We start from the raw sequence: 19443 nt of genomic DNA, 5'->3' as shown, positions 1-19443 counted from the left end.
AGACAGCATTTGAACCAAGTATGTGCATCATAAGAACGATGTTCTGCCACGCTGAACTTCTCTTTCCATTCAGCAAAACAACAGGGGTAATAAAGCTGTTTTGAAAAATTGGCTATCGTATTGGTTAGTTCTTTTTTTTAATTTTTGCTGTGTTTGCGTTAAGTTAACGACTTATTTTTTGCTAATATTCGTTTACTTAGTCACCTTATCACGCTGGGAAACTTCAATATTTTCTTCTTTCGTCGTCTCATGCTTAATTAAGTAAAAAAAACTGAAGAACTGAACTGAATTAGGACGACTCTTTTTTGACAAAGAAAGTTTCATCAGAGACAGTTTGAAATAGAGAAATGAACATTTTGGTTGGTTATTTGATAAAATTGGTTGGTCCAGGTTAACCACTTCAAAAATCCACCTCATACATGGATTTCATGTGCAAATTTTTTAATTTTACGACAATTATCAACTTCTATCATGGGAATGATACTCTATCGGGTCACCCATCCAAGTGGCTGGCGGCGGTCAACTTAGCAAGTTAAGCGTTGTTGGAAATGACAGCGAAAAACTTTTTTTTGATTTATTTCATTGTTATCAAGAAAATTTGATGACATTTTTTGTTTGGAATGATCAAAGCCTATTTAGTTTTAGTCAACTTACTAATTGCATTAATCACAATAAATAAATAAATCTACCGATTATATAGTCATCTATTTGTTATATTTCTAAAGCTCATTATTAGTTTGTTAAATTATTCTTTCAAGCAGAAAAAAATTACTTAATTGCTTTCATAATGGCATCATAACGGTATGAAACCTTTGCAAAAACCGAAAGAGCGCATGTCAAGTTGGCCTGAGCTCTCCCGATAACGAAGTTTGCAATTCCAATCTGAGTCCATTGGAGCCTGGAGTTCCTGCAAACGTATGGTCCACCACTATCTCCCTGCCGTTTTTATTGTTGTTGGAAACATTAAAGCAATATTAATTTTTTATTTAAAAAAACATTAAAGCAATATTAATTTTTTATTTAAAAACTGTTTCCAACCGAGCAAACGTTGGTCCCTTTGTAAGTAGGAATTGAGCCGACGCATAGGAGATCGTCACCACGGAAAATTTCATCAAATTCATTACTTCCAGTTAACACGTAAGCAGCATATTTGCATTCTATGTTCGTCATTGGGTTCATCCTACCTTGCAATAAATACTTACTCTCCGATGCTGAATTACTGACTGAATGAATTGTGAGAGAAAATTTACAAAAATGATGCTTTTAATGAAATTATAATATATGTATGGATTTTGGTTATATAGTGGAAAGCGTCATTTTGTCGAAGTGTAAAACAAGCAGTCTCGCTGTGTGAACAGATTCAATCTGGGCGACCAAATTTTAAAATATATGATGCTCTGTCCTGTTAGACACTTTTGTTTATTAAAGCAGACCTCCTTACTGGAAGAAACCGCACTAGCGTTTACAACATCATGTAAAAACTTTTTCAGAAGTGTAGGCAGTAATATTTCACAATAATGTATCGTGGTGGAAAATTTGACTACAAGTCAAGTGGGCAAAAAATTTGTTGATCTTATTAAACACCAACCCATATCAGTGTTTCCATGCCCAGTAGCCACACAGACATCGAACGCCTCCGACATGTCGGGAGTCTGTAGGCAGATCGGCTGGACTGACTTGTTGAATGTGAGCGGCTCACGGATTTTCAAAGTGCCAAGTCATTCTCGTGAGTTTCTTCCTTGTAGTTGAACAATTTAATCTCAACGATTTGGAGATATTTAACTGCCGGGTCGTTCAGTATGTTTGTACCCACTGTAACACATATCTCAGTAGTCTCGACCACTACTCCATCTTTCCTAAAACAGTTACAAATTAATTTTAGAATTTGGCTATAATATAAAAATAAATAAATAAAACAATATTACGAGACACAATGGGCTGCAGTTAAAATCCATCTGTCTGATATAATGCTACCACCGCAGACAAACGTTGGAAAACCCAGGAAGTACCGGTAGAATTGAACCTGCCAGGGCCAAGCCGATCTTCGAGCCATCATTCCATTCACGACGTACGAATTCTTCAGGTCAAATGAGGCATCTCTCTTTCCGCATTCTATGTATAAGTTATTTACATGTGTCAGTGGAAGTTTTATTCTATCAAAAAATGTAGTCTAGATGAAATAGTAATTTACCTTGCACGTAGCAAGAAAGTTTAGTGTAGACATTATAGGGACAGCCGTGCCTGAAGATGTTGAACAAATAAAAACATGGTAGAATAATAATTTGCGATTGAAAGGTTAAAAATGAAAGTGTCCAAAAACGAAAGTGTCCAAAGATGAAAGTGACGTACGTGATAGAGAATGGACTTAGAAATATCATCTCCCCTGCGAACAATGTATCAGAAATTCTCAGCGATTTCGTTACGTATTTCGTCTCATTACTAAAACCCGCGGCTCGGCTAATTTATTTAAAATAATTTGATCATTGTTCTCCATTTAAAAATCATAATTATTAATGTCTCTAACTAACCTGTATCCCATTTGCCTACACGCCGCATTAGCGTGCTGATCCTTCCAACCGTCCAAACAGAACAAATGTCCAGGCTGGCCCTTGTATGTGCTGGTCAACATTCCAGATTCGCTAAGGCTTACTGCAAAAGTTATTTCATTTTAGAAGAAAAATGTGAATAGTAGCGTGTTAACAATAAAGTGAAAACGATTTGAAATTTTGGAATAATATTTCACTGACGACAATCCTCTTCATCCGACATGTCTGAACACTCAGGGCTTCCGTCGCACTGAAACTCATTCGGGATGCACATCTTCCATTTTTTGCATCTAAACTCGTTAGGCGCGCATGGCGCTAAAAAACAAAATGAAGAAAATTATAGAGGAATATTTTTCACTCAATCAAAAATATTTAAGCGACACAAGGCGACAACTAACGACATCTGGCCACATCTTCGTCATCACCATGCGGGCAATCCTTTAGTCCATCGCACAATAAATCATAATGAATGCATTCGCCGGTTGACGCACATTTGTACTGAGAGGTCTGACATGCTAAAATGCAAAGTTTTCATAGTCATCAATAGCAAATTTAACAGAATTACTGTTGTAGTGACGACTTTTTGTAATCAAATTCAGCAGTGAGCAAAAAATCAACTGACCGCAGTTTTTCTCGTCCAGATTGTCAGGACAATTCTTCACACCGTCGCAGAATTCAGAACGCCAGACACATTTTGTTAAATTCTGGCACCACATGTTGCCACTGGTGGCCAAACAGGCTTGCTTCTGCACATCAGCTGAAAAAATTTAATACATTCCTAACACTCATTAGCATGACTAAGTTCAACCATTTTAAAAAATTCTAATAATTTCTGAGGAAATATCAAAAAATAGACAGTTAAAAATCAAACCACAGTTGGCTAATCCAAGGCATAAGCTGCATATAGTGTTGATATCTACACACGCTCCTCTGGCCTGGCAGAAATATTCATCAGATTTACATTGCTGGTCAGGTTTGGAAGTGGATACAGTTGATTTGGCTGATCCTAGAAATATTTTTCTTAGTTGTGTTGGGTCGGTTGGTATTTCAGATGAATATTGATTAATTTTATTTTGAAAGAATGGATGAAAACTATTCTGCTTCTGTAACATCGCGAAAATTATAATTAAATTCAAACAGAAGTGATATAGACAGATAGATAGAGAGAAAGAGACAAAGAGAAAGAGAGAGACATAATAAAAGAAAGAAACCTACAGACAGACACATACCACAATTATTTTCATCGCTGTAGTCGCCGCAATCGTTTATACCATCGCACATCCATGCCTTGGTTATGCACTTTCCATTGGAACACCTGAACTTGTTGTCCGGACAATCATTTTGCTGGCCTTTCAACTCTGGTTTGGAAAGAAAAGACTTATTAATACATTTTTATTCATCATTCATAAACTAATGTTTCTTAATCTTATAGGGTAATGGTTCATTTCGGTCAATTTGGTAGATTTTATCAAATACTGCATCAATTGTGATCTCCTTCCAGCCTTTACAAATTACGTACACATACATACAATGCGATTCAATATGGTTTATCAATATATATCGATATGAAATAAAGTTTAAAAATATACAACAATATATAATATAAACAATGATATAAAAATATAATTATAACATAATTATTTGCAAAATATTTTTATTTATTAAATGAAACTTACGAGCGCCAGCAATCTCGGCGATGCAACCAACGAAACTCAGTTGAAACAGAATCTTTAATATCATAATTTTTTTTCAGAAATAATTTTTATTATTATAAATAATATTGAAATTATTTGTAATTAATAAATACAAAATTGTAACAACTCGAAATTATTTGTGCAAAAGGCATAAAGAACTTATTAAATATATTAAATTTTATTATACAGGCAAAACACGCCTAACAAGTATTACATATACGTACATGTTGATAGAAAGTAAAGTTTATGAATAGGTACCCAAACAAGTAAAAAAAACGAAAGACTTCCACACACACAGACACACACAACACACGCACGCACACACACAGACACACACACACACGCACATACACAGACACACACATACACATACATTATTCAGATGCTTCTAAAATATACTTCTTTGCTTAACCTAAGACATTAAATTGTAAAATACACTTTCATTCAAGAGAATATGTAAATACGTACATATTCAAACACACAAGTAGAAATGGACAGATTACAAATGTATGGATTATAATACTAGCAGTAGTCGTAGTTGTAGTAGCTGCAGTATATTACAGCTGCAGTAGTAGTAGTTGTAGTAGTTGTTGTTGTTGTTGTTGTAGTAGTAGTAGCAGCAGTAGTAGAAGTAGTAGTAGTAGTAGTAGCAGCAGCAGTGGTGGTGGTGGTGATAGTAAAAGAAGTAGTAGTAGTAGTAGTAATAGTAGTAGCCGCAGTGGTGGTGATAGTAGTAGTAGAAGTAGTAGTAGTGTAAACGTAGTTTGTTGAAAAAAAATTTGACTTGTATCCATAAGTGCAACAATGGAAAAAATTGGTTTAAGAGTTTAGAGAATTTTAAATAAAGTGATTAATCATAAAAACATAAAAAATTATGGAATATAATGAATAAATATAGTAAATAATAATAATAATTACAATAGTTATACTATTAATAATTTAATAAAATTTAACAATTTTTAAAAATTTCAGACGATCTTTATGGGAGAAACGGTGATCTCAAGCTGTGTGAAAATTCATTTTCGATGTGTTGTCCTTAATGCCATTGTATTATATTTTATTTGATATTAAGCTACTACTACAACTACTACTTCTGCTGCTACTACTATACTACTACTACCACTACTACTGCTGCTACTACTACTAATAATAATAAAAATAGTAATAGTAATACTTCTACTAAAACATTTGCAGCTACTGCAATTGTTTTTATACATTGTATCTAGACCATTAGTACGGTTTATGAAATGAATAACATTGCGCTTATTCATGCGTGGATGACATGAATTGTTGTATGAATGAATGTTGATGTTTGTTTGTTTGTTTGGTTGGTTGTATGTTCGTTTGTTCGTTTTTTAGTTCGTTCGTTCGTTCGTTTGTTTGTTCGTTCCTTCGCTATTGCGTTCGCTAAATCGTTTAGTTGTATGTCTGTACATTCTTTTTGTTTTGGGTGTTCTGATTTATGGCCTGTTGAATTCGATTGTAATAGTGTGTTATTTTGAGTTGTTTATGAGATTTTAATACAATATACTTGCCGTTTAGATTTCGGTTGTTATTGCCGTCACTGAAGTTTTGTCGTCCAAGTTTTAGCTCCACATTTTGTGGTTTTATGGTTTTATATGTATATATATTTATATATATACTGTGTGTGTGTGTGTGTGTATGTGTGTGTGTGTGTGTGTGTGTGTGTGTGTGTGTGTGTGTGTGTGTGTGTGTGTGTGTGTGTGTGTGTGTGTGTTGTACATTTTAATTAATAAGTATACATAATAATAAATAAACTTAATTTACTACATGTGAATGTAAAACTTGTCGCTCGATAACACGATAACAGGCAAACTATTGGATAATTGCAGGCAGAAGGTATAATTAGATGATTTCAATTAGAAATTAGAAAATTTCTCGGTATTTAACATTAAGCTGATCTTACTAATCCGTGTAAGATTACACAAAAGACCTACAAAATACTTTTGCTGTTGTATATATATATTTAGTATAAATATATATATATATATATATATACGTAGAATTGATATATATATATATAAATATATATGTATATATATATATATATATATATATATACAGAAGGAGTATGGAAAGAGAAAAAGAGAGAATATAGAGAAAGAGAGAATTAGAATAAAAATAAATATAAAAGTATTTACATAATTAAGTTTTTTATAGCTCTATACTCATATAACCTTTAATTATCTACTTATGGATTACCCTTAATTCCTGATATAGGCTTTCTGTAATAAATATATGTATATGTGTGTGTTTGTGTGTGTGTTAATGTGTGTGTTTGTATGTGTGTGTTTGTATGTGTGTGTTTGTGTGAGTGTGTGTTATATAAGCCATTTCGCCAGCCGTTAATTAATTAGCCATTTAGTATGTAACAGTGTTTCACTGGATTGCGCTATGGACGTGAGTTCCCTGTTGCTTTGTTTGGTGATAATTTGGCGTTTTTTGTGTAAAATATGGTGTGGCATTCTTATTTTTTTGCAAATTTGAATAAAACTATCTTTTAGTTATTTGAATTTTTATTTTAAAGTTTTAAAAGTTTTATAAAATTATTTATTGAAAAAGATGGTTTCCTGGCTGACGTGATGTGACGTGACGACTCGAGTGATTGACATTGAACAGTTCGTGATTTTGACCCAGAAAAAATAATTTTACAAAACTAAATTTTACAAATTCTTAAAAATTCCGATAACAATGATAATATTTTCAATTAAATATGCTAATTTCTTATTTCCTAACAGTTCAGGTATTACGTAATAAAGAGCAGATTGGACGGACAAGCGTTGGACGTGAGGGGTGCCTCTTGTAGTCCTGGGACGGAGGTCATTCCGTACTCCCAGCACAACAAAATTAACCAGATTTGGTACCAGGATCCTGCCAGAGGAATCATTGTCACAAAGTTGAATACTGGCTTCTGCATTGATGTTGAAGGTCTGGTTTAGTATTATTATTATGTATTTTAATTGTAGTTAATTATGTTGTTATTATTATAACAAATTCTAGTTAATACACTTATAATTGTTAATATTTTGACATAAATTAGTAAATTAATTTGTGAATCAACCCAAATGCTTATTAATTTCATCATTAAATTGAATTTCTAGAGCCATTGAAAACATGATTTTAAATATTTAATAGTTAATAAAACTAAAATGCTGACCTATTTTAAATTACTTTTGAAAAAATTATTTAAATTTATTTTTTAAAAAATCATCTAGATGGCAGGGTAGTCATCAATCCATTCAAACCAGGAGATGAGAATCAGCAGTGGGAGTTTCATGAGAATAAGCTGAAGAATAGATTTAATCACGACAAGGTCATTGAGTTACACGAAGGTATGTACCATATTTCTTATCAATTTTCGTTTCGTTTTCTAGAGAACTATAAAAATTCCCACATATAATAACTATAATAATTGTAATAATAATAATTATATAACTATAATAATTGTAATAATTATTATAATTTTTGATTGTAGGTATTTTGAGAGTAGGTGAGAAAGATAAGGATTCCTCGGGTCAGTTATGGGAGTTTGAGGAATGTGGAAACTCGTCTGATATCTCCAAGTCTGCTCCGTGCATCTATAATTTTGAGAATTCGATACTTTATCAGTTTTACATTTTTAAATATATTTTTAATATATCTCTCATTTATATTTTCAAAAACATGCCTAACATTTTTAAACGCGGACTAATCTTAACTGGTACTAATCACTCACTTTCCCTAACTTTAGGCCTGCACTCTTTTACATTATTAGTGAATTGAATGGTAAGGTGGTCGACATCGATAAGGGGTCCAATGAAGAAGGCGCCCAGATTGAAATGTGGAACCGACATCCTGATCGTCTGCTCAATCAGCTATGGTACATTGATTACTATGGGTATATTAGATCTGCCCTCAACAATATGGTTTTCAAAAATAAAGGTATTTTTATTATATTATTCTTTTACATGTTACCTAACTTATTTTAATTATTTCACTAGAGAGCCAGTAATTTTACTACTAACTTGTTGTGTATTAATATTACTGTTAGAGTTCTGTTGTTGGTGTTTTCATAGTGTGAAGAAAATTTTTTTGTCTGTAGATGAGAAAAACTTCACTCTTCTTTCATTTCAAAAACAAATTTGAGTTAAAACGTAGTTTAAATTTATTATTTTTAGGGTAAAATATTATTTCACCCATTACACTCTAAAAAAAAAACCAGGATACGGAAAGAAATTAAAGATGGGGCCCTATAAAAACACCCCCAGACACCAGTGGAAAATCGATAGCTGCAAATTAGTGAATGGAGAGGGAGAATGCATGGATATCATGGGACAGAATGAAGAAGATGGCGCCAAGGTTTGCTCCTACGGATTCAAAGATTCAGCCAACCAGCGCTGGTTAATACAGTATGAATTATAGATGGTATCATGATATATCATCTGTACGTCAAATAAACGTTCCGATACCGGTTCTGTTTTACCGATACCGATTCTGTTTTACCGATTCCGATTCTGTTTAGTTTTTAAGAAGAAAAAATTTATATTTTCCCTTCCCCTATCATGTGATCAGTATTTATACGCTTCATAATGTATTTGATTTATTGTTTTTTTCTCCATTTTGCTTTTATGATTTTTAAATTTTATTTAGTTAAGTACTTAGTTACTCAAGTTATTTAGAGAATACTTATTTGATTTGTACCTAGTTAAATATTCACTATTCATTGAATACTTGATTAGTTTATGAACATGATATTTATGTTGTTATATTTATATTGACTACTTAATTACTTATTGGATGGATATTTAGTTTCGCATTGATTTAGTATTTAGTTACTTGTGTTTTGATCGATACGGCTGTTTTTTTATCGCGTTCCAATGCTTCATTACAATCATCTACCTTTCATTCAATCTACTTCATGTTTATAATTATTATAATAATTATAATTATGATTATATAAAATTATATTATAAATTTATAATTATATTCTTCAAAAAGTAATAAAGTCAATTTTGCGTTCAAAAGTCATTGAATTATGTTTTAATCTCCTTCATATAATCCATCAATAATAATCGTAATAGACACGCACGCACGCACGCACACGTATAGAAAAACACGCACATACACACACACATCCACAGGCATACATACACAAACATCTCTATAAGGAACATGTGACCACAATATCGTCATCATCGCTGCTGCTTGATGCCAAGCCTTCTTCGACGGTGCTGTACATGCACAGATATATACATACACGTAGACATTAATACGAATGTATACGCGTATGTGTATATACAGAAGTATGCAATGTGTGTATACGCATATACACGCATATATACTTGCGTATATACTGCATACGCTTGGATGTACCTTTGCCAAGAGCAACTACAGCCAGTAGACAACGGAAATGCAATGCATTGAGACCTGATAAATAAAGCAGTGGGCGTTATACATATGCGTATATTTGATACATAGGATATATCATGTATATATGTATGTGTGTGTGTGTGTCTTTGTGTGTCTTTTGCTTATTGTTATAATTGGCGCGGTCTTTCATAATTATTGTTGTGCATTGTTGTAATATATGCGTGTGTGTTTGTTATATATGTGGTGTATATTTACCTTACATATTGTTATATATATATATTTATATATGTGTGTGTGTATTATATGTGTGTTATATGTGTGTCATATGCGTGTATTATACATACATGTACCTACGTATATACGTTTATCCAATGTATACCCGATATATATGTGTGGGAGACAGCTTACATGTATTGATTATTATCACCACTGTTGATGCACTGAGAAGAAAAGTAACCGAGTGATGTTATTGTTTGTTATACATTCGTGTCTTGTTAGCCTAACTTGACCGAGTTTAATTCAATTTTCTTAAGCTATCTATTCCTACTGAAGAACTTTAATTTATTTATTTTCAGTTTTAATAATATAATTAATAATAGAACTTATTTTTATGTGTGTGATTGTTGCATTTTATGGATGATTTGGTCTGATTTGATCTGCATATACGAGTTGAGGATTTGTCTTTTCACATTGTTTTCTGACGGCAAATAAGTCGTTTTTTTCATTTTTGTGTTAATTCGGTTCGGAGAAAGTCAAGAAAATCAAAGCATAAGAACACGTTAGTACTAACTTGATAATATTACCTTTTTGAAATTATAAATTACCAAAAAAAACCGTCCCGACAGCAATAGGGATGGACTCGCACCAGGAATTAAACGACGAAGACAACTTGGAAATTGATGAGAGTCTGACCAACTTGATCGTCAACTACCTGCCGCAAACTATGTCGCAAGACGACCTCAAGAGTCTCTTTTCAAGTTTAGGAGAACTAGAAAGCTGCAAATTAATAAGAGACAAAGCCACTGGTCAGTAGTAGTAGAAGTAGTAGCAGCAGCAGTAGTAGTAGCAACAGCAGCAGTATTAGTAGAAGTAGTAGTAGCAGTAGCATTAGTAGTATAGTAGAAGTAGTTTTATAGTTATAGATATAGTTACTGTAACTAACTTTCATTATTTTTTCATAAACTCGTTGAAATTTTGAAATATAAATAAATTAATTAATTAATACTAATAAATAATTACTCATGAAGAATTTCGAAATATCCTAATCCTGAAATCGCAGGAATGAGTTTGGGTTACGGTTTCGTGAACTACAAAAATCCGGACGATGCTCAGAAAGCCCTGCAAACGCTGAGCGGACTCCGTCTCCAGAATAAAACAATCAAGGTGTTTATATCTCATTTTTAATCATTTAAATTTAAATTCTTCAATTATTTAATTTACGATATATAATTAATTAAAAATATTTTACAATTTAAAGTTGGAAAATAAAAATGGCATCAATAAATGTATATATGACGTGAGGAGTTTCATTCCGTAATTGCAATCAAGTCATCAATATTATTGTAGCCATCTGTTGAGCGGGCGGACCCAAGCAGATTTTCTTAGGAACAAATAAAAATAGTTTCAGAAAAATCAACAAATAAATCAAATACACACGTACGTACGCACAACATGGCGCAATGTAAGTTAGATCTCATACCTAAACTGTCTTAAACATGAAATTATAGCATGATGACGAAAAATTGATTGATAAGAAGAAAATTTTTCCAACTGATATCAGTGAAAATATCACAAGATGTTGCTGGGTATTGATGTTTTGGTTTAAGTTATCTTGTGTAGTTGTATTAATCTGATGTATTTTTTTGAGTTGCTGTTATTTTTCTTGAGGTAACTTTCATTTCAACTACCACCAGATATGTGTTGGTTATTTTTTAGCCGATAGCATGCGAACAATGTTTGAGTTTTACGCGACGGCTCAAGAATTTTTGTTTTTAAAAAATGTGTATCTGACTGAATTATTTCCAATTTTATCGAAGTAGATCTGTAATGTTTTTATCACTTATTCATTCATGTTTGTTATTTCGGTTAATGGTGTTCAATTGTTCATTTTGGGTTCTTTATAATATTTTTCATTCAATTTTCATCGCCGATTCAAAAATAACACAACGGTATACCTTTTTTAATTCAATCTTTTCATTTTGCATAAAATATAATTTATTTAAAATAACACGGGATATGGATTTTTTAGTGCGTTCATTTTAATTTAGTTTTCTTTTATAAATTTTTTAGTTCGTATTTTTTGATTTTTCTAACCACATTCCGACACTGTGATGAACTCTGCAATCAATTCGTCATCCGTCTGTCTGTCCGTCTGCCTACGTCTGTCTGTCTGTCTGTCTGCCTACGTCTGTGTGTGGCTAGGTTTCCTTGGCTAGGCCGTCTAGTGAAACGATCAAAGGCGCCAATTTATACGTTAGTGGGATTTCTAAGAACTGGCAAGTGACAGAGCTGGATAATTTGTTTAAGCCTTACGGTCAGATAATTACTTCTCGAATTTTATCTGATCCCCAAACTGGTATTTTTATTTTTTATACATTCATAATATATTATTTAATGCATTAATTTTTCTACAGTTGCCTAATTATTTATTTCAATTTTTGAATTTAGTACATTTGAAAGTACATATATGCCTAATTTTAATTCGTTTTTTTATTATTATAAACTTTCATTTTTTTGCTGCTTCCTAATTGGATTTAAATTATTTGGATTCAATAATTTCATTTAGTTGGTGTTCAGTTTAAGTTCCGCTCGCAAGAAAAGCTGAGATGCAAAAAATGAAAGCTAATCTTCTAAAATTATTATAAGACACAAAAATGATTTATAAATAATGAATTAAAATCCTATAAAAAATCAAACAAAATCAAGGTAGAAAAACGTTTCGATGAAAACTTACTTACAGGTCTGTCAAAAGGCGTGGGATTCGTGAGGTTCGACACGAGACCAGAGGCAGAGGCTGCCATCAAGCAGTTGAACGGAACCATTCCAACCGGGACGACAGAGCCCATCACGGTGAAATTTGCAAACACGCCGTCGGCATCAACGGCCAAGACCCCACCAGTCACTCAACTTCCTATCCAAGCAGTTGCAGCTGTTGGAGTCAGTCCAGCCACCGTACAAACGGCTTCTTACTTAGCTCCAACTAGAAGATTGGTCGGTCCTATCCACCATCAGGCCGCTAGAGTCAGGTACGAAAAAAACAAACGATTTAAAATTTACGCAAAATGTCACTTTTTTTGAAATATGTTCACAGAATTATTTGAATTGTTGAATTATAGATACTCACCTTTGGAGAACCCTCTTACTTCTTACACGAACGGGATCATAAGTGGCGCAAGCAACACCAGCCTGAGTACAACTGGATTTTGTTTGTTCGTCTACAATCTTGCTCCAGAGACAGACGAAAGCGTTTTGTGGCAGTTGTTCGGACCATTCGGAGCCGTGCAAAACGTCAAAGTCATGCGAGATGCTTCGACAAAAAAATGCAAAGGATTTGGTTTTGTAACGATGACCAACTACGACGAAGCCCTGCTTGCCATTACGGCCCTCAATGGCTACCCAATCAACAACAGACCCCTTCAGGTCAGCTTTAAAAAAGCGAAGGGTGGAACAGTCCTGCAGCAAGCAGTCAGCCACAGCGTTGCTTCAGCGGCTCTTTCTACTCCAACAATAATGACCATTCCTACCTTACAGTAAATGCCGGCATTCAATTTCTTCATTTGTAATATATGAACTTATTTATAATTTCGTTACAGTCGACAGCATAGTGTAATTGTGAGCTACGAGTCATTTTAATTGTAATATTTGCATACATATATTATATATATTTTAATATTTCGAGTTATTCTTTTCCTGTTTATTGTGTTTTAACAAAATTTTTACATGTCTGTCAATTTATTTGTTGTTGTTTTATTCGATCATTTTTTGCTGAATTTGAATAAAATGTTATGCAATAACTAAACTATTGGATTCAAAATATTTTTACGCAACATAAAAAACGTGGTTCAATCAAAATCATTGAAGTAAGGAGTAGAAAAACATTGTTGAATACTTGGTTAGAGCGGAGAATTGACTCCAACGACAACGCCCTAGCCCTCGATATCCATCAGTTTTCCAAACCAATCCTCAACATCCACAAAACCAATTTTCTAATTTTCACACCAAGATTGTTCCAGATTTATTTTAATGGATCCCAAACCAATGAAAAACGAGGAATGACTGAAATGACGTAAGGGTGGATTAATATCTTTGACGTAACGTCAAAAGTTTTTTTTACAATGTCATTTAATAATTGGATATTTTGGAAACATTTTGATAGAAGTGTGGATTTATTTATTGTTTTAGCGTTGTCCTGTCACTGGTTGCAGCACTGAATTGATAAATTAAATTAATAATTACTATACGTATATACAGGATAAAAAATTAAACCATATATCCTTTATTCTAATTATATGGTATGGGCAATTCGTTGCGAAATCGTTGGAGGAAGTAGTTATTTATATAACAGTAGTTATTTTACTGCATGGTAGTTATTTTATTGCATGGTAGTTAATCAGCCGGTATAAAGGTTATATTCAATTCCTATCAAATAAATTTGGCAAAATATCATACGCAGGCAGAACTAAATAAAGAAATAGATAGATAGATAAATATATATACGTAGTTATAATACATTTATAATGTTGTATTTACACATTCAAATTGTACATTTGTGTTATGGTGTAGTCTCAAATTATTTTGAATTCTCTCAGAAAATTTTAAACGTTTTACCATACTATATATACTAGTCATTTTTATCAACAATTTAAGAATTTTATCAATAATTAAAAAAATTCAAATTGATTTCATTGCGATATCGATAATGATTTTTGTGACCTGACTGATTAAAAAGCATCAAAGAAAGTTAAAATAGGATGGAGAATTTGTTATATTGGGATATTCGTTTAAAAAGCGAGCAAAATTTTAACATAAAAGCGCTTATAAATCTACACATATTGGCTCAGCTTGGCTTGGTTCGGCTTGGAATCGGATGTTAAACAAAGTGTGGTCTCAAACTATTTTGAATTCTTCCAGAAAAATTTGAACTGCGTGCGTACATATATAGTAATGGCTACTGTTGTTTTTTATAATGAAATTATAAAATATATAAATATAGCGAGCAAAATATTAACACAAAAGCGCTTATAAATCTATGCATATTGGCTCAACTTGGCTCGACTCGGCTTGGAATTGGATGTTAAGCAAGGTGTGGTCTCAAACAATTTTGAACACTCCCCGAAAAATTTGAACTGCGTGGTTATATATATAGCACTGATTACTGTTGCTTTTATAATGAATTTTTATTTTATATATATATATATATATATATATATAAAGTGACTGAAATTCATGTATACAAATAATTAATAAGATTATATGTTTATATGAAAAGCAATATAGCAGATTCAACCAGCCAACCAGAAAGTTTCGAAGGCGTTCGTTTGATGACTTTAATTTAGTACGGTTAGCATTGTGGTTAAGACTGTATAATAGTGCAGTATATAAATTAAATAAGTTTTTTACTGATACGAATGATTGAAATGATGAGAATGTATGGTTGAAACGAGTATAAATAGAAGAGCTGAGACAACATGAAAATCAGATCAGCATTCTGCCTCGATTGAAGCAGTCTGCCTGATCTCATTTATTTATTTTAAAAATTTTTTTATTTTTATTTATTTTATTATATAGAGTTATATAGAGTTATATAGTGTTATATAGAGTAATATAGAGTTTGCATGTTTGTAGGTGGTTTGAATGTTTGTAGGTGGTATTTTTTTAAATTTTAGGTGTGATCTATAGCGGTTGCTCATACATACAAATATACATACATCATGTTTGTTTGTGTGGTAGTATTTTATGTTCTGTTTTACTCCTTTTTCTCTTTCTTCATGAGTCTTGAGTTAAGTTAATGAAGCATAGGTAGGTGAGGTAAAAATTAATTTATTATATAGGTAGGCTAGGGCATAAGGTAATTTAGTTACATAGGTAGGTTAGGGACTCCTATTCTTTTACTCTACTTGGTGGTGTGATTTTTGTTTTGTGTTTTTTTTGTTTTGTTTCACACCATACATTCAACAGGTACGCGGTGGTTCCTGGTTTTAGTGGAATTTTTATTGATTGAATGTAGTAGTATGCATGGTTATATAGAGTTATGTAGAGTTATGTAGAGTTATATAGAGTTATATAGAGTTATATAGAGTTATATAGAGTTATATAGAGTTATATAGAGTTATATAGAGCATAAATCCTATATAGATACCTTTCTTTGCTCTTCTTTTCTCTTTTCTTTGCTGACCGGTCGGTTTCTTTGCGGTTATTTTCATTTAAATTGAATAAATAAGATTTTTCCATTCATTTAGGTTTTTTTAGGTTCATTTATCTAGGTTGAAGCTTCCAGAGGACTTTATCGTGGACGATCAGAATGGTTGTGATGTCACGCTACGTTCGTTCATTCGGTGGCAAAGAATGCACGCCCTGCTGGGGTACGTTTTACCGTTTCTTTGCGGTTCTTTTTTTGCCAGTTGGCTGGCTTTTCCGGCGGGTTTCACTGCGGCTCGTTTTTCTATTTTCATTTAAATTAGTCAAATAAATAAGATTTTTCCATTTCATCCATTTCATTCAGGTTGAAGCTTCCAAAGGAATTCACCGTGGAAAATGTCAGGCTACGTTCGTTCATTCAGTGGCAAAGAATACACGCCTGGCTGGGATACGTTTTATTCTTTTTTCACTGTTTTTCTCTGTAATTTAAAGTTAAGTAGGAATGCTCACACGCACACGCACATACACACAATTACATTAAGTAGCTATATAGGTAGGTTAGATAGGCATAATTTTAATTGTAGGTAGGTTAGATAGGAAGCATCTAACACTAATGTAGTTGAATAGGTAGGCGAGTAAGTTTATCGCTTCTATTTTTTCTCGCACCCACATTACACGCATCAGCGTATTACACACACACACACAAATACATACATAAACACATATTAGTATTTGAGCGTTATTTTATTTTCATTACACATTCTAATTTATTATTACTAAGGTTGAGAGTAATTTAATTTCATAGGTAGTTAAGGGCAATAATTTAATTCTAGGATCAATTAAATAAACGCTGTAAGTGTATCGATAGGTAAGTTAGTTATTAAGTTTTACATTATTATTATTAGGTTGGAGCCCAAGGCATTACGTAGGTGGTGGGGTGGGTGCCGAAAGGCCAATGAATTGGGCTCTTGAGTTTTGTAATTTTAGGTAAGTTAGGGCCATAATGTAATGAATAGGTAAGTTAAGGCTACGTTGTAACACACACTCATTAATAGATTTAGGGTTTAAGTTTTATATTATTATTACTAAGTTGGAGCCCAAGGCATTACGTAGGTGGTGGGGTGGGTGCCGATTGGCAAATGAATTGGGCTCTTGAGTTTTTTTGTAATTTTAGGTAAGCTAGGGCTTAATTGTAATGAATAGGTAAGTTGAGGGTACGATAGCCGATAAACTCTGAATTTCGAAGTCTGTTGTCAGAGGTAAGCCTTGGTGGCCAGTGGTGAACCGGCAATGGTTTACTATCCGGACGGCAATGGTTTACTATCTGCACGGTAATGATTTAACATGCGGCACGACCATAGTCTACTACCCGCACGGCTTCCGGACGGCAAATGGTTTACTATCCGCACCGCAATAGTCTACTATCCGCACGGCAATGGTTTTTTATCCGGTGCCCTGGCTGTCGGTGAACCTCTGTGCAAGGATAGAGAATGAAAGGGGACTTTCGACTATCGTACCATTAACAATTTAATATAGATTAGTTAAGGTAGTTGAATAGGTAAATAGGATTATTTTTATTAAGCAATTTGAAATGCAGGCACCGCTAAGCTTTCTGATGAGAATCTACTCTTTCTCTATCTTTCTCCATCAACACGGGCTGTGTTTCAACAACAATCTCGAGGAGGACTGGCACCAGTTTTGGAGGACAACGAAGGAACCGGACCGCATTCAACATTCTGCCTTTGTCGAATGGACGACGGTAAGTTTTTTTTACATTTTACTTACATTATTATTTTAAAATTTTATTTATTTGACATTATTTTCATTTTATAATTTAATTTTTTTTTTGCTTCTAAGATTCTAACATTCATTTACTACTACGCAAATAAAATAAAAATTTGATTACAGAATGATGAGAGGTGGGCAGTGGTGGGAGTCAGCACGTTTAAGATGATGGTCTCATGATGATTTACACATGATGATGGTGGTGTAGGAAGAATCAGCTCGTTGGCTGTTCGACTGACACTCTGAAGTTCGGATGGTATTTTGTGTGCCGACCAGATGGTGGTGGTCGGTGCAATAGAAAGTACAGTAACGACGATTTTTGAAGTAAGGTTTAGTTTTGTTTTTTATTTTTCTCATTCGTTCATTTTATCACTCAACCTTTTTAATTATTCTTCTATTAATTGATTCGTTAATTCATTCTATTCGTTAATTGAATCATTGATTTGTTTATTAATTCATTCATTCACTCATTCATTCAACCAATTATTCAATCATTCAGTTGACCATTTATTCGATCATTCCTTTGTTCCTTGATTTACTAATACGCTAATAAAAAAATGTCTACAGAATGATGAGAGGTGGGCTGTGGTGGGCATCAGCACGTTTCAGATGGAGGTCTCATGATGATCGTTCCGGTGGCAATTCGAAGATAACAACAACGACGGTTTTTGAAGTATGATTTAGTTTCATTTTTTTATTTTTCTCATTCATTCATTCATTTTATCACTATCTTTCAAATTATTCCTCAATTAATTTATTCATTGATTCATTCTATTCATTCATTAAATCATTGGTTGATTAATTAATTAGTTAATTTATTCATTCAACCAATCGTTCAATCATTCAGTTAATCCTTTATTCGTTCGTTCCTTTGTTTCTTGATTTACTAATTTGCTAATTAATAAAAACTTGTCTACAGAATGATGAGAGGTGGGCATGGTGGTCGTCAGCACGTTTCAGATGGTGGTCTCATGATGATCGTTCCGATGACAAATCGAAAATAATGTTAAAGGTAAATTTGTTTTTGTCTCATTGTACATTTGAAAGTACTCGAATTTGAACAAAGATTGAGAGTTATCTCAAAAAGATAAGTTGCCTATTTTTTCCAATTGCTTGTTTTTTATTTTAGTGAATTAATTTTTTTTTTCAATTTATTTTTCAGTATCCGGTCAAATTCATTCCATCGATGCGTGTCAGATGAAGGTCGGTGCAATGGAGGTTCGTTGGTAGTGAGTGAAGTTTCTGGAGAGTGCGCGCCCGCACATTTACATACACGCACACATCAATACAACACATGCATACACAACAGCCATTCATTCGGTGTCGTCGTTGTTATGTTTTTCTTCAACTTTCTATTTTCTTTACCGTGAACCGGGCTTTAATTTAATTCATAGGTAAGTTAGGGACTGAGATGATTTAAACAATTGTAGGTAGGCTAGGGCTTAACATTAGTTAAAAAGCTTCAAGTAAAATAAAAACGCTAAAATATGTTAAATAAAATACTTGAAACATCTAAAACGAGAAATACAAATTTGTAGGTAAGTGAGTTGAGTTAATGATTATAAGTAAGCTAGGGCCCTGAGAGTAATTTAATTGTAGGTAGGTGACTGACTACTATTCTTGCGACTTCTTACTATCTTTGTGTGCTGTGTTTGTTTTCGCTTCCCAACACCCCACCAACAAAACAAACT

At 33.0% G+C, this 19443-nt stretch overlaps 3 protein-coding genes across 3 annotated transcripts; 1 reads left to right on the top strand and 2 right to left on the bottom strand.

Annotated features, from left to right (window-relative positions):
* Positions 1 to 768: 768 nt before the first annotated feature.
* HELRODRAFT_171997 (hypothetical protein) lies at positions 769 to 1643 on the bottom strand (the record flags this gene model as incomplete). Its single annotated transcript, XM_009018674.1, has 3 exons — positions 769 to 936; positions 1039 to 1223; positions 1589 to 1643. 3 exons carry the CDS (start codon positions 1641 to 1643, stop codon positions 769 to 771), a joined length of 408 nt encoding a protein of 135 aa, XP_009016922.1.
* Positions 1644 to 2739: 1096 nt separating this feature from the next.
* Positions 2740 to 3890, bottom strand: HELRODRAFT_78077 (hypothetical protein; the record flags this gene model as incomplete). Its single annotated transcript, XM_009018673.1, has 3 exons — positions 2740 to 2861; positions 2945 to 3061; positions 3758 to 3890. Coding segments are annotated over 3 exons (372 nt in total), but the record flags the coding sequence as incomplete, so codon positions are not given.
* A 6141-nt stretch (positions 3891 to 10031) lies between these two features.
* Positions 10032 to 13628, top strand: HELRODRAFT_185541 (hypothetical protein). Its single transcript, XM_009018672.1, has 6 exons — positions 10032 to 10388; positions 10456 to 10635; positions 10890 to 10993; positions 12032 to 12185; positions 12570 to 12855; positions 12946 to 13628. The coding sequence occupies exons 2-6, from the start codon at positions 10464 to 10466 to the stop codon at positions 13361 to 13363; spliced, it is 1134 nt and encodes a 377-aa protein (XP_009016920.1). The 5' UTR covers positions 10032 to 10388; positions 10456 to 10463; the 3' UTR covers positions 13364 to 13628.
* The last annotated feature ends 5815 nt before the right edge of the window (positions 13629 to 19443 follow it).

This window comes from Helobdella robusta, assembly GCF_000326865.2.
Source record: "Helobdella robusta unplaced genomic scaffold HELROscaffold_22, whole genome shotgun sequence".
NCBI classification, from domain to species: domain Eukaryota; kingdom Metazoa; phylum Annelida; class Clitellata; order Rhynchobdellida; family Glossiphoniidae; genus Helobdella; species Helobdella robusta.
This window is presented reverse-complemented; position numbering and strand designations above follow the sequence as displayed.

Coding starts and splice junctions, on each gene's coding strand:
- HELRODRAFT_185541 (XM_009018672.1), top strand. CDS start 10,464: ATGGACTCGCACCAGGAATTAAACGACGAAGACAACTTGGAAATTGAT. Junction 12,186..12,569: donor TTTATCTGATCCCCAAACTG/GTATTTTTATTT, acceptor ACTTACTTACAG/GTCTGTCAAAAGGCGTGGGA. Junction 12,856..12,945: donor CATCAGGCCGCTAGAGTCAG/GTACGAAAAAAA, acceptor GTTGAATTATAG/ATACTCACCTTTGGAGAACC.